The sequence below is a fragment of the Xyrauchen texanus genome, chromosome 40 (genome assembly GCF_025860055.1).
Source record: "Xyrauchen texanus isolate HMW12.3.18 chromosome 40, RBS_HiC_50CHRs, whole genome shotgun sequence".
Lineage (NCBI taxonomy): Eukaryota > Metazoa > Chordata > Actinopteri > Cypriniformes > Catostomidae > Xyrauchen > Xyrauchen texanus.
Window position 1 is genome coordinate 12,912,403 of NC_068315.1, and position 15,916 is coordinate 12,928,318.

At 38.1% G+C, this 15,916-nt stretch overlaps 1 protein-coding gene across 1 annotated transcript; it reads right to left on the minus strand.

Annotated features, from left to right (window-relative positions):
• Nucleotides 1-3,393: 3,393 nt before the first annotated feature.
• On the minus strand, nucleotides 3,394-15,769 carry LOC127633279 (zinc finger protein 668-like). Its single transcript, XM_052112269.1, is given in 7 exon segments — nucleotides 3,394-4,457; nucleotides 4,459-5,964; nucleotides 13,546-13,681; nucleotides 13,815-14,025; nucleotides 14,307-14,420; nucleotides 14,547-14,739; nucleotides 15,484-15,769. Coding segments are annotated over 7 exon segments (2,670 nt in total). The 5' UTR covers nucleotides 15,564-15,769; the 3' UTR covers nucleotides 3,394-4,027.
• Nucleotides 15,770-15,916: the final 147 nt, after the last annotated feature.

Consider the following 15,916-nt stretch of genomic DNA (forward strand, 5'->3'; position numbering starts at 1 on the left):
GTTTTACAGGGGGAAACATAGCGCCTGTCATGGGGTTTCTCCACTCAGAATCGATGTGGTGGAGGGGGCGGTGATTTGAAGGGTGACCCTGTAGTGGCTCTATGGGGTGTCTATGAGGTTGCTGCGGTGCAGTGTGATGTCCTTCAGGGTCTTGGCAAAGATGGGAACTGCCTTTCTGTGGAGATGGTCGTAAAGGCTGCTGAGATTCAGAGTGGGGTGCTGAGCCAGGTGTACGTTGGGCTTTAGGGTACAGTCTCTAGACACTCTTGCATTTATATGCCTGATGATGTCTGGGTGGAAATCTGAGCGCAGTAGCAGGGTAGAGAGGTGTTGCTCTGTTGTAGGGTTCTCTCTCTCTGTCTCTCAAATGTCAACATCATACTGTATGTCGAAATGATTAATGCTTGTCACGCAAAACCTGAGCTCATTGATGTCATAGAATATCAGTCTGCTTTTTTTATTCCATCCGTTACGCCTGATCGGAGGCTTCCGAAAATATTTAGTTTATCCGTAGGGTTACGTCCTACCTAAGTTTAATGGTGCAACGCTCAAATATTAAAAAAATTGTGACTTGGTGCCCATTTACGCCACAACTAGGCTAAGTTGTAACATACGTATATATCTGGTGCAACCGGCCCCTGCTGTATTCTATTCATTCGTTTGACTGACTGAATGTTTTTACTACAAGTGTGATGATGAAGCATCATTTTGTGGGCATGTGAGGAGTTGTGTTTGACAGTGGACTAGAGTTTGTTAGAGCAATAATATTATGTTGGACAAAAACTGGTTGCATAAAATACTTTGTATTGGAAAATATACTAAATTGGCAACTTTAAAACTCTTCTACCGTCTCTATGCCTTCACTAAAATACTGGGGAAAACAGTATTTATTTTGAGAAATTTGACAATTTTCCATGGCACACCTGACAATCTTTCATGGCATGCAAGTGGGCACAGTGGTTGTGAAACACTGATTTAGGTAGCCAAATTGTATTATAGAAGATTTGGCTGACATCTCTCAGACAGCCATAGTTACCAAGGATTGATGACCGCTGTTAACAGTAGCCTAACAAACATTTCAAATTAGAAATGAGTAAAGATATTGCTTGCATTTGGAGCAGGAAGTTCTACATCCAATCACATTAATGATGTTATCAAATTAATCAGACAATGCACAGGCAATTTAGTGATATTGCCACAGTTGTTGTCTTGACCGGTCATGAAACAAAATCCAGAGCCCTCTTTGTCTAAGACCGAGAAAAAATGCGGTTGATTTCAGAGACAAGACCGAGACCTTCAAAAAGTGGTCTCGAGACCAAGACCGATCTCGAGTACTACAGCACTGTAATTTGGTACTAGAAAATCACTTGCCATTATATCAAACACCGTTGAAAGCTATTTAGTTTGTTAAATGAAGCTTAACATTGTCTTTGTGTTTGTTTTTGAGTTGCCACAGTATGCATTAGACTAGCATGTCTTAAGGTCAATATTAGGTCACAAATGGCAAAAAAGAAACGGCTTTCTCTAGAAACTCATCAGTCAGTCATTGGTTTGAGGAATGAATGATATACTGTACAATGCTTGAAATTGCCACAAAAAAACAAAAACCTGAAGATTTCATACAAAGTCTTCAAAGACAAAAGACAACTGGCTCTAACAAGGACAGAAAGAGATGTGGAAGACCAGATGTACAACTAAACGAGAGGATAAGTAAGAGTCTCTAGTTTGAGAAATAGATGCCTCACATATCCTCAGATGACATCTTAATTGTATTATTCTTGCTCAACACCATTTTCATGTACAACAGTACAGAGACGACTCAGGGGTGCAAAGAATAAGCCACTTTTGAAACAAAAAAACAAAAAGAAAAGGTTAGAGTGGGCAAAGAAACTTAAGACATTGGACAACAGATAATTGGAAGTGTGTTATGGATTTTCACCCCATTGAGCATTTGTGGGATCAGCTAGACTGTAAGATGTTTGAGAATTTCCCAACAAGACAGCCACATCTATGGCAAGTGCTACAGGAAGTGTGGGGTGAAATGTCACCTGAGTATCTGGACAATCTGACTGCTAGAATGCCAAGGATCTGCAAAGCTGTCATTGCTGCACATGGAGGATTTTTTGATGAGAAATATTTGAATTAGTTCTGAAAAAAAAAAATTCTAATTGTAATTATTCACATTATTAATGTCCTGACTATACATTGTGATCAGTTGAATGCCACTTTGGTGAATAAAAGTACCAATTTCTTTCCATAAGAGCAAAATCTGTACATTATACCAAACTTTTGGCCACCAGTGTATTTGCGATTGAAACAAAGTTAAAGTTAAAGTTAAATTGAGAAATTTAGTTGAACTTTAAGCTTTGACTCAGTTTGAAAAAAGTGTAACCTGCAATAACCTGCAATTGTTACTTTAAGGATCTAATTCCCCCTGACCTAAGACTTAAAATGAATTGTGTTGGTGTCACTTAATTTAAATTTGTTGTCGTTTGTCTCTGCAAACAAAGAGAATTATATGTTTAAAGAGAACTAAATTTAAATTGAGAACATTTGTTGAAATTTTCAAACTTTGACACAGTTTTATTTTGTAAATGTGTTAACCTGCTCTTATTACTGTACGGAGCTATTTCAATCTGACCTAACCCTTAAAATGTACTTTGTTGGTGTAACCTAATGTAGTCAGATACATTCAGAACATATATGTAAAATAATAGTTTGGACTTGAATCATACCATTTAATTTAGGTTACCACATAAAGCACAATTTTTAGGTTTATATTGTTTTCAGTGTAAAAATTTGCTTGATGTGGTAGCATCTAAATAACTGGTATTATGTAAGTAACAAATGTTATTTAATCTGACTACATAACTTAACAAATTGATCTTTGAGGTGATAAAAGTGTATGTAAATGCTTTAATTTTCAATATCTGGTACATCATTTGATAAAACATTAAGCCATGCATTTAAAATAACAGTGTGGCTTTTAAAAGATTATTAAAACAAAAATTTATGTTTCTTTGGGGAATAAAGGTTTGGTGTGTGTGTCCAGCAATGATGTTGCTGTCATTGCTTCACTCATATTCTGCAAAATTTTAAGTGTCATCAAAAATGTTTTTTCACACCTTTAGCCACTCCACTCTAACTGGATATATTCCTTCAGTCCAGGCTAAGCACAAGCCCTCAAATGTAAGTTAACATAATATCTATGTTGAATACACTTAGAGATGAAATGTCTGTTTTTAAATGTTTATTGCTAGTCTCTCCTTAAGGTGATTTTCCTAACTCAAACCTAATTGAATTCAAATGGTTCTTCTTCAAATAACATAACATCTATACCAAATTGCCTAAATATAATTTATGAAACTACTTAATCACTGAGGGTACATTTTGTTTTATCACATACACAATAAATCAAGAAAAAAACTCAGACACTGAGGTACAAGGAAAGACACAAGTGGGGATTTGATTACTAGTTTACTGATATCCTGTTTAGCATATAAGCAAAATACTATGTTCAGAAAGTAATCACTCACATCATTTTTTACCACCACACATACAGCGACTTGATACCCCAAAAAGCAGTCAAATAAAAACGCTGTTAACATTCTAGTTAAGAAATTGTCAGTACACAATTTTGTTCAGTCAGCTGATGGAAAGAAATGCCTAATAAAATTTGTCATGATTTCTAGTCTCTTGACTGAAATATTCTTAGAGATATTACAATATATTAGCAAGTGTATAAACATATCAAATAACACCTGTGACTATGATACATAACTGCAACATGATACTAGCATACCTTAAAAATAAATCGAATGTGTGATTATTAAAGGATTTCAGTTGATAGCAAAATGTTCATTTTGGGTGAATTGTCCCTTTAATGCATTGAAAGATTTGGTCTCTTTTAAAAAAAATGTTTTAAGATTTTCTTAATTGTATAAACACAACAGCAATTACTATTATTTCTTTTTTTTTTTTTACATTATTCAGATTTTCAAAGCAGCAGACATGATCAGCAATCATTTCAGAGCCCCTCTTCTTTTACATACACATGGGATGACATTGCCTGAAATGAAGTCAACGGAACGGACAATGAATGTGCATTGGGCTCAGATGCTGAAGGTGATGCAGCACTTGGTGGGGATGGTAGGGGTTGGGTGTGTGCCATGTCCGTCGGTGGCAGGGAGGATGAGTGTTCAGTTTTGCGATGAGTGCGCAAGTGTTTGCGAAGATAGGCAGCAAAGAGAAAAGCCTTTCCGCAAACAGCGCAGCAATGGGGCCGACTTGTCGAGTGGATGCGGTGATGTTTGCGAAGCCCGGCTTTATTCAGAAAACCTTTGCCACATTTGTCACAAATGTGGGGTCGTGGCTTAGGGTGCATTTTCTCATGTGCTTGTAGATCAGCCAGCTGTGCAAAATCTATATGGCAGGTCACACAAACATACTGATTGTCAAGCTGAAACCGTAGAATCAGTTGGGGGAGAGATCATGTGAAGGCTGGTATGGGCTTGCACTTCCTCCCAGGTCCCAAATATCTTATCACAGTGAGAGCATGAGAACTTTGGGAGGGTGGGGGGAAACACTTGAGCAGGTTCAGGGGCAGGCTGGTCCTGCAAGGGCCTCTCTGTTAAGTGTGTCCTCTCATGTTTGCGCAAATTAGAGGACACCACAAAGGACTTGAAGCACTGTAGGCATTTGAAGGGACGCTCCCCAGAATGCACCCTCCTGTGTTTATTCAGACTGGAGCGTTCTGCGAAGGACTTGCCGCACTCGGTGCAGGAGAAGGGCCGCAACCCGGTGTGAACCAGCATGTGTCGCCGCAAATCCCAAGAAGCAACAAAAGCCTTATCGCAGCTTTGGCATTTGTAGGGCCGCTGACCGGAATGCACACGCTGATGCACTGCAAGGTCGGCAGGCTGCCGAAACCTCTTGGTGCACTTGTCACAGGGGTATGGCTTGAAACCTTGATGTGCCCTCTGGTGTCGGCGGAAACTAGAGGGATCTGAAAACATCTTGCCGCACTGTGGACAAAGGAATGGCTTTTCGCCTGAATGTGTGCGGAGGTGAGACTGGTATGAGGACAGCTGGGTAAAACCTTTGCCGCACTGCTCACACTGGTATGGCTTGCTCTTAGAATGGATTCGTAAGTGGCATGCCAAAGAGGATGGCCAAGAGAAGGCTTTACCACAGTCAGAGCACAGGTAAGGCTTCTCCCCCGTGTGCGATCGCTCATGGTTCTTCAAGTCCTTCAGCTCGGTGTACGTTTTACTGCATTGCCCGCATTCATACGGGCGGTGGCCTTGGTGATTGCGCCAATGCTTGCGGTACACAGAGGGGTCAGCGAAACTCTTCCCGCACTCTGCGCAAAAGTAAGGCTTCTCCCCTGTGTGCGATCGTTGATGCACTTTGAGCTTAGATAATGTGGGATAGCTCTTAGAGCAATGTGGGCAGGAGTGAGGCCTCTCGCCACTGTGCTGCGTCATGTGGATACGCAGACAAATGGACTGCATAAATGCCTTGCCGCAGTCAGTGCAAACAAAAGGTTTCTCACCTGTGTGTGAACGGCTGTGATTGCGTAACTCCGTCTGAGTCTTAAACGCCTTGTGGCACTGTAGGCACTGGAATGGACGCTGAGCAGAGTGTGTGCGCTGATGCTTGGAAAGCTGTGCCTGGCTGGAGAATGTCTTAGTGCACTGAGCACAGGTGTATTGCTGCTGTTTCTCTTTGCCATGTACTGAAAGCTTGTGGCTCTGAATAGCTGAAGGGCTGGTTAAGGCCTCCAGACAGATTGAACACTTAAAAGTGTGCAGAGATTTTGATGGTCTCCCTTTGCCGCCTCTTCTTGTTGGTTGTTCTGATAAGTCATCTTGTTCTTTACCAGGCTCAGTCTCAGAAGGTGGTGGTGTATACTGCTCTGTGGTAGGTGGGCTACCTGGCTGGGGTGAGGCCATACTTATGATGCTGTGGAGAAAAAGGCCATCAGTGACCACAATAAGTGCATTCAGTTCAGATTTTAATTTAGAGTTCAGATTTGCATTCTGATTTAGTGTCATATTTAGTTACATATACATGCTTTCAATTGATTGTCACTTTGCTAATTGTTACTTTGTTTCAAACTTGAGAAATGTACCCAAAGAGGGTGATTTGTTTTCATAAATTTAAAACATTGCAAATTTACCATGGTAGGCCTACCTAGTTTCTATAGTTCTTGATAAATAGTTTAGTTTCTGTTAAAATACCATAATTACTCCAGTTAATTTAAGCTGTTGTTAATACTGTAATTTATTAATATGTGATCTTAAGAGTGTGGTTGCTCTCAGAATCTTTTTCATTTAGTTTAATTTTAATTTGAATGACCGTGTTGCCTAAAGGGATAATTCACCCAAAAATTAAAATTCCTTTATGATTTTCTGATCTTCAGTAAAGATACTCAAATTTATTCACTACAAAATACTAATTACTACTCTAAAATTGCAATGACTTTACTGGATACTTCATCATTTACTCACCCTCATGCCATCCCAGATGTGTATTACCTTCTTTATTCTGCAGAACACAAATTATGATTTTTAGAAAAATATTACAACTCTATTAAGTTCATACTATGCAAGTGAATGGGTGCCACAATTTTGATGCTCCAAAAAGCACATAAAGGCACCATAAAAGTAAACTATACGACTCCAGAGTATTAATCCATATCTTCAGAAGTGATATGATTGGTGTGGGTGAGAAACATTTAAGTTCTTATTTTGCTAGAAATACTTCTCCCTGCCCAGTAGGGGGCAATATGCGTAAATAATGTGAATCACCAAAAACAAAAGAAGAAGAGTGTGAAAGTGAAAGTTACAAATGGAGATTGACGGAGCAGGGAGGAAAATGTATAGAGTACACAGTACAGAGACTGCACTTATCAGAGTTACAATTTACTTGCTCTTATCATCTGATCACGGTTGCATTTCACTTCTAGTGCTTTTAGATCTTAGTGCTGCATTCGACACGATAGATCATGACATTCTCTTGAATAGGTCAGAGAAATAAGGAGTTGTATTAGCATGGTTTAGGTCCTATTTAGCAGACTGTTAACACTTTGTCTATGTAAATGAGGAATTGTCAAACCAAACAAAAGTATGTAGTGCCACAGGGATCAGTTTAAGGGCCTCTGCTTTTATCCTTGTATATGCTTTCCCTGGGAAATATTATCAGGAATAGTGGAATAAGTTTCCACTGCTATGCCGACGATACCCAACTTTATATTTCTACAAAACCTGATGAGATTTCACAATTCTCCAAATTAGCAGTGTATCAATGTTATAAAAGATTAGATGGCACAAAATTTGCTTCTGCTCAATTCCGACAAAACAGAGGTATTAGTTTTTGGAACAAAAACCTAGAAAAATAAGCCTCTAAAATATTATTTGACTATCGATGGATGTACTGTTACATCGTGTACTACAGTGAAGAACTTAAGTGTTATATTTGATACCAATCTGTCCTTTGAAAATCAAATTATGTTTGTAGAACAGCATTCTTCCAACTAAGATATATTGCTAAAATATGACACATGCTCTCTGTTGCTGATGCCAAAAAACATATTAATGCATTCATGACCTCAAGACTAGATTATTGTAATGCATTACTAGGAGGATGTCCAGCAAGATCAAAAAATAAACTTCAATTGGTTAAAAATTCAGCAGCCAGAGTGCTGACGAGAACCAAGAAATATGATCATATTAGCCCCATTTTATCATCGTTACATTGGCTACCTGTTAAATTCCGTATTAATTTTACTGTTAATTAATTTAATTCTGTTAACTACTTACAAAGCTTTGAATGGTCTACCTCTGCAGTACTTAAGTGACCTTCTACCATGCTATATTCCATCACGTTCATTACAATCGCAAAATTCTGTCCTGTTAATAGTTCCTAGAATATCAAACTCCACAAAAGGAGTTAGATCCTTTTCATACTTGGCTCCTAAACTATAGAATAGTCTCCCTAACACTGTTCGAGATGCAGACACACTCACTAAGTTTAAGTCTAGACTAAAGACTCATCTATTTAGCCAAGCATACACCTAATTTATCCCTCAACTACTCAAACTGAGTAGAGCTGCTGTTGTGCACGCAACTGTAGTTTATTGAGCACGCACATAGACATACTCTTCCAGAATGTCCTCTGTAGCACTTGGAAGTATCTTGTAATTAACTGGTTCATTCTGATATTTCAGAAAAATGATTCTCGGGTTTCCCAGCACCATTTGAGTGAGGATATACTGTACTGTTGAAGAGACTGCTTAAAACACTTGCACATCTGTGCCTGATGCCGCTTAAAGTGTTTTAAGCTTATAGTGGAATATAATAGCTATACAGTTTAGCTGGGTTACAAAAGAACCAAAAGAAAACAAAACATTGAAAGTCCAATGGATCAAAAGTAAATAGGATAAATAAGAGATACATTTTAGTTATTTAGACAGATTTTGATAATTAAAATATTATTTTAATTATTTTATCATTTTATTTGACTGTCATTCATACGTTTTTGAAGCCTGAAAAGGGAATCATGTACCTTTATTTTATTATATGACCCAAGCAAAATTTGTATGACTTTGTTATGTGCATGAAGCACACAGAGTGAGTTTGTATGGTAATTAATAATCAGATTCGTGAAACACCTAAAACAGAAATCATATTCATAATCACACTTATTTGTTTGCCAATTAATTGTCAGCCAAATTTCACAATCGTGACCCCTAATTTTCATTATTAGGTTCCTACCTTGTGAAGTGTTTTGTTACAAATGTTTCTTTTACTGAGAGTTGATTAAGCATGCACAAGTTTTAGTTATTCCTGTTAGAAAAAAAGTGTTACTCAAATTGCACTAATTTTACTGTAAAATAATTTTATGTTGGAGTGCTAAACTCGAGGTTGCACAATGTTTTGATATTCCCCCTGAAAGTGACTTGAATTTTACATTTTGTTTCATTTATTTTGTTGTTGGATTGCTAAATGTAGATTGGACTTTCCTTTCACGCGAATTGAACAAGTTCTTACTTAAAATCACTCCAAAATAAAATGAGTAATCTACATTTAGCAATCCAACAACAAAATAAATTAAACAAATGTCAAATTCAAGTCACTTTCCGGAGGAATACCAAAACATTGTGCAACCTCGAGTTTAGCAGTCCAACATAAAATCTCTCCAAAATAAAATTAATGTTGGACTGTAAAATGGAGATTACCAGTTAAGACAGGGCTATTTTTGTTGCAGAATAATGCCCTGCAGTGCACACTTTGTTTCTTCTACATTTGTTTGTGTTTAAAAGAGAAGATCATTTATTAAAATATTGAAATATTAATGACAAGTTTTTTATATTTATTTTGGGTTAATTGTTATATTAATCAAGAAATAATAATAAAAAATCTTTAGAAAAATCTGTTAATCGATAAAAAAAAAGAATCATTAGGTGTAGCCCTAAAATGAAGTGCGATAATTTTGATCAAATTAAAATTGTATTTGTAATGCAAGTAACAACAGAACAGAAGCTATAATTATATATCTATAAAGAGTAATTCCATGCATCACTTCATAAAGTGATAAAATGTCATCTGATTTTGATTACTGTGATGGGTCACACCCAACACTCAGTAGCAGATCTACAGTATATGGTCTTTGCAGTGCCACTGAATGGACGTCAAAAAGATAAAAATGTGAATAAATTAGTAAAATATTTTGTATAAGATGCATCACTGTTCCATCATAAGAGTTCTTTGTGAGTGAAATAGCCTATCCTTTATTTACATGTAGGGCCTACACAAGCATACCAAAGAGCACAAATTATTAAAACTTGCATAATATTAAGTGTACAATATAATGATTATGCATAGTGGCAATCTAGTATCTTCTAGACATTTTTTCTTATTATTACAGCGATGCGGCCCGTGGCACCTTATTTTGTTTTCCTGCATTTGGCCCCCCTACCGAATTTTTTTTGGACACCCCTGGTGTAGGGTGTCTGCGGACTCAATAAACACACTGTATGTTAGTATATAATTAGGGGTGTAAATTATATCTGCCACTATGTGCACTGAGGAGCAAGCATCTTACACTATTTGTATTTAGTGCAACTTGTGCAAACAGCCTCTGCCTTAATTTATACTTCGATACAACGCATTAATAAATATGAATAAACCAGGTCATATAAAAGTGATGCAGGTGTATTCAGTTATGCTTATTCACAGAAAAAGTAGCTTTTACCACCATTTATTGTGTATACACTTTTTTAAGTTCAGCTTCTTCTGTATTTTGTGTACCTCTTGAATGTGTAACATGTCCTAGTAACGAATGCCCAACTCGGAGCTTCCCAGGTCCACTTTAAGGTGAAGAAAGTAAGTTGCACCTTTGGAACAACATAAGGGTGAATAAATGATGATGTAATTTTCCTTTTTTTGGGTGAACTATACCTCTAACATCATTGAAATTCTAATAACATTAGCAGCTATGTTTTTTGTGGATTAGTTACCATAATACCATGTTAATAACGTGGTATATTTTGTAAGGGGTCGATGTTGAAGGCGCTGTTATGGAGGAAACGGCACAAAATGGCCGGCATTTGGACCTCAGGGACAACTGGGAGGGAAAACGCTCTAGTTGTCAAAGGAATTTCGCATGTGGACAGCTGATCTGAAGTACAGTACAGAACTGCATTGCACTCCAGTGTAAACGGAGATTTATCATTCTGAATCTCAGCTGTTATGCAATACAATGAAGATTCATCAGGCTGATCAACAGCCCCATACAACTACTGTCTCTGCATGAAGATTAACACAAAATGGCTGGCTTTAGGACCGTTGAATATGCGAAGCAATTTCGGACGCGTCTGTCACTCCAGCTTATTCGCTGCATTTTGCCAATATGTGACAACTAGCACCTAATCAGCATCACTTATGATGCGTACCTTTTGTAGTCTCAGCCGGGACAGGTGCACGTTTGAAAGTGAACTCCTAATCGTTAAATCTCAGAAGAAGAGGCGGCTTTAGGACCATGACAAAACTATCTAGCGAGTGCGGATATCTGAGCCTTCATCGCAACCATGGGAATGTATAAAAAAAATCATCTGAAATCTTAATTAAAACGTAATCAAGCAACTGCTTTTTTTTTTTTTACTGAAGTGTTCCTACTGACTACGGTGCATGGCGAGTGTGATATATTCATAGACATCATATAGATAGACGCCCTATCGACCGCTACTGCCTATTGGCGCGGACGAGCCGCGGTGCCACCATCTTAGACCGGTCACCCGCTCCACTCAGTGTAATCTGTATGGCAGGTGCAATGAACTGTCAGCGCATTTAATTAATCATACCAAACTGATTTTCACGTGGAGTTTTTTTTGCTGCAAAGGTCATTCATGTAGCTATGATACAGGACACATGGTTCGGCGTATTTTAATATTCATAGTAGGCTTAAAAGTAATATAATATTCTGATATAAGATATAAAGTGACCAGACGTCCAAAATCAAAATATGTGATGTAGGATATAAGGTATTTTATAAATCACACACTATAAATATGATAAAGAATCAGAAACAGATAGTTGCAGTAAAGTAAGATATTTTAATAAGTTGAAGAAACTATTTATAATGATTTGTGACACACAATCACAATCTCACTCTCTCTCACTCTCTCTCACTCTCTCTCACTCTCTCTCTCTCTCTCTCTCTCTCTCTCTCACACTCAATTCAATTCAAATGAGCTTTATTGGCATGACTTGTACAGTATTGCCAAAGCATTGGCCATTACATAGGCAACTAACAAATAATCAATAAAATTAATCAGTGAACAAATGCATGAATACATTTATATATATAAAAAAAAAAAAAAAAAAAATTTTGAACCAACATTCAGACCTTAGTTTTGTCCACTGGCTGACTCTTGTAGTTTGTGGCAGGCTGTTACATACTTTGCTGCTGTTATGATTGAGCTGGAGTTTTCTCCCAAAATATAATTTAATTTATCTGAATTTGGTAATGCCATAAAATTTGGTTCTAGTTGTTGGAATCTAGTGAAATAGTCCGATCTAATGCTGTGATAGTGATCAGTGTATGAGGCAGTGTTCTTCTGTCTCCACCTCTCTCTGAGAGCACAGAGAACACAGTCTCTGCTCTCTCGGCTGCCACCTCTGCCGGTGCCGTCCTCTCTCTACAGCCAGACAGTGGGCACTCAGCCTGTATCTGGTCAGGGTCTTTCTCACTTTATGCTCTTTTACACAGCTCAGGTATTCTGCTGGTTTATAATCTCTTTTCAGGTTTAAATAGAGTTCCATCTTTTTTTGTGATTTAGTAGCATCTTTCCAATAGGTAATGTAATTTAGTTTTTGTAGTTTTATAATTTGGTTGGGCCAGATAGTGCTGTGCTGGTCTGGCTGTAGTTTGAGCATCAGCTGTGAGTGCGCGCTCCGGGGCCGGTTCTGCTCCTGACACCGCAGGGCTTCGGCCTGGTAAGAGCTCAGGTCACTGCGCTTCAGGTGCTGGTAGAATTTCACAGCTCTTTTTTGGATATTGATCAATAGGGGGTATTGTCCTAATTCAGCTCTGCAAGAGTTGTTTGGTGTCGCTCTGTTTACTTTCAGGATGCTTTTACAAATTTGGGTATGCAGAGTTTCGATTTCCTCTTTTTCCCATTTTGAAAAATCTTGGGTTTTTAGAGGTCCCCATATCTCGCTGCCATACAGAGCATTGGGTTCAATTATTGCTTGTAGGATTTTTAGCCAGGTTTGAATTGGAATTTCATGTTGAATAGTACTTTTGATCATGTAGAAGACCCTCATTGCTTTTGCATTCAGTTCATTCACAGCCAGATTAAAGTTCCCTGTCGAACTCAGTTTTAGCCCCAGATATGTGTATTCGTGGGTGTGTTGGAGGACTTGGTTTCCTGCTCTAAAGATGTATTTATTTTCCCTACGCCTGGATCTATTTTGAAAAATCATTATTTTAGTTTTTGCGAGGTTAATTTTGAGAGCCCACGTTTGACTGAATGTCTCTACGACATCGAGGAGCTGCTGTAGTCCCTCTTTTGTTTTTGACAGAATGACTAGATCATCTGCAAAGAGGAGACATTTAACTTCTCCCAACCCTGACGCAATTCGTTTATATATATGTTAAATAGAGTGGGGCTCAATGGGCAACCTTGTCTGACTCCTCGTTGTTGGGAGAAAAATTCTGTTCACTTATTTCCTATTTTTACAGCACATGTATTGTTTTTATACATGGTGCTTATCAAATCAAATGTTTTCCCTCCAATCCCATTTTCCAGTAGTTTTAGGAAGAGTCCTTCATGCCAGATCGAGTCGAAAGCCTTCTCAAAGTCAATAAAGCAAGAGAAGACTTTGGATTTATTTTGGTATACATGTTTATCAATGATCGTGTGAAGAGTGTAAATGTAAGGTCCAACGTTTCTTCACTGTAATGTAATATATACTCTCTCTCTCTCTCTCTCTCTCTCGTAACTTCCAAAAAATTTAATTCGGACAACATTAAGCCTACCTTTGTATTGTATGTGGGAGGGGAAAATGTTGAGTCTCTCTGAGGTATTTGTATGCCTTTGGACCATGTAGATGGAACTCTCGGTAGTCCTTTGTGTACTCGTGGCCTTGCTTTGCCATGAGGTCTATCTGAAGATCTGAAATGTTATGATTTAAAATGAATCTTTCTGATTCTGAATAAGTCCCCTTCAGAAAATAACTAAGGAGTTTAATAAAGAGAGTAAGAAGAATAACATGTACATGAATTTCAAAGTGCTAATTTTGTCTTACCAGAGTAGAATTCAAGCTTCTCTTTGAGCTCTTCATTAATGAGGTTCTTTTCCCTCAAATCCCCCAAAAGACTCTTCACTGTGGTTTTTGCCCTCTTTTCTCTGGCCCTGGAATTATTCTTCTCTTGCTCTAGACTTTCCACTCTTGCCAAGGCTTCATTGAGCCTGGTCTTAAGAGTCGTAGGAGAAGCAGGCAAGGCATAGCCATGATCCTAGTAGAAAGATGAATGAACATGGTTTGAGTAATGTTTCACTTCACAAACATCACTTTGACACCACTAGTTTATGGCCCACATTCTTTATTATAGTCAACACCTGTCAAAGCCACTGCCAGCACTGTGCGTGTGTGCCAGCAATGCATGATCAACTTGTCTTAAATTGTGGGTGTATGGGTTTATTCGTGAGCGTGTTTAATATGAGTGGCAGCAAACAAGTGAGATTTTAATATGTCCAGGAAACATTATGATATGATGTTTAAAGTAGAAATATTCACATCATTAGGCTGAGGTTGTGGGCTTGAGGTTGCCGTTTCCTGGGAATCCTGAGAGGCCATGGACAGGCTTTCTTCAGCTCTTCTGGAGGTAGACGTAGCCCTGCCCTTTTCCAACTAAAATGAAGAAGCATAATACATAATGAAATTTGTATAAAGGGATAAGTATCTTACCCTACCCCGTGATTGATTATATAATATTTACTTTTATGAATGCTAACAGCCTTATGAGGATACACCTACTCTTTGGAGGTGAACCGGGAAGCTGAAGACGGATGGAATAACACCATCTCGGAGTCGGACAATCTGACCCGTCCTATCAAAATCACCCTGCTTAAAATGTTGAGAGCAAAGCACTGATGAATCACTTGCATGGAATCCTTCTCTCCTCAAAGCCACTTCCCACTTCTTCCTCACATCTTTGTCCTTGGGAAACCTTCAAAATGAAAACGGAAGATTTTGGGGAGTCTACACAAAAACATTTCACAAAAGAGGTCAAGCTTATTTTCTTCCTTCACATTTCTTCAACAAAACTCAAATTTTCAAATAAAGGAGTTAAGCTACTGAAAAGTTACTTGATTCAGTAAATAGTGAAGCTAACAACAAAGTACTACGTTACTAGCTAAGCTACAAGTAGTGACTGCCCAACACTGATAATACAGTCTATGACACTTGTGTAAAATTCACTGGCCACTGTTATTATACCAATAATAATTGTTTTATTCCTACATAGAATTATTGTGTCAATTGTAATCTAAAGCCCTATTCGGATTCGGGATTAACTTTAGGGTAACGTTAGATGGAGTAATAATGTAATTTTACCACAGGACGTCTGTAATATTAATGGCCAATTCGCACAGGATAATAAATATAGGTTATCAAAAAAATAAGTTACATTGCTTCCTGATATCACGTGCGCAAACACAAATAACCTATGTTTATACAACAGGGCCGTTGAAAGATTGTATCTGATAACCGAGAAGCTCTTGTAATTATTACTTTACCCCACCTCTCCATGCCGGGTGAACACCGGCTGGTGCAGTAAACAAACATAGCCTCGCTAACGTTAGCTGGCTACGATTTCAGTACAGTAATATCAAAGATCCTTGCTCCTTCTCAATTATCTGGTAATATTCTATTCACAAAATACAACCAATAGTACGGTAATGTTAAAACTTACTTGTGAAAAGTAATCCCCCGGGCCCTATTTGCGATGGTCCGCCGATTAGTACAGGAAAATGCTCCACAGTGCTCTGGCATCTTAACTGCTTCCGCGCAACGAAACTAGGAGTACGGCCGGTTTAAGATGGCGGCCGTATTTCTCAGTGCGCAGGGCATCTAGTCTCTCTTTTTTGGCATCTAGTCTCTATATAATATCTATGGATATAATGGGTGGAGAGAGAGAGAGAGAGAAAGAGAAAGCATGTGGGAGGGGAAATCAAGTATGCCCACTTGAATGTTCGTGGATGTGTAGTTTTAAAATTTTTTAATTGGGTAGAGAGAATAATAGTGTTGTCAGGTTAATTGCTCCTTTCAAATATCTAGTAATACGCAATTATTCATACGTGTTAAAGATAACAGCTCGCATACAATCGTTTAGACAAGAAGAGACG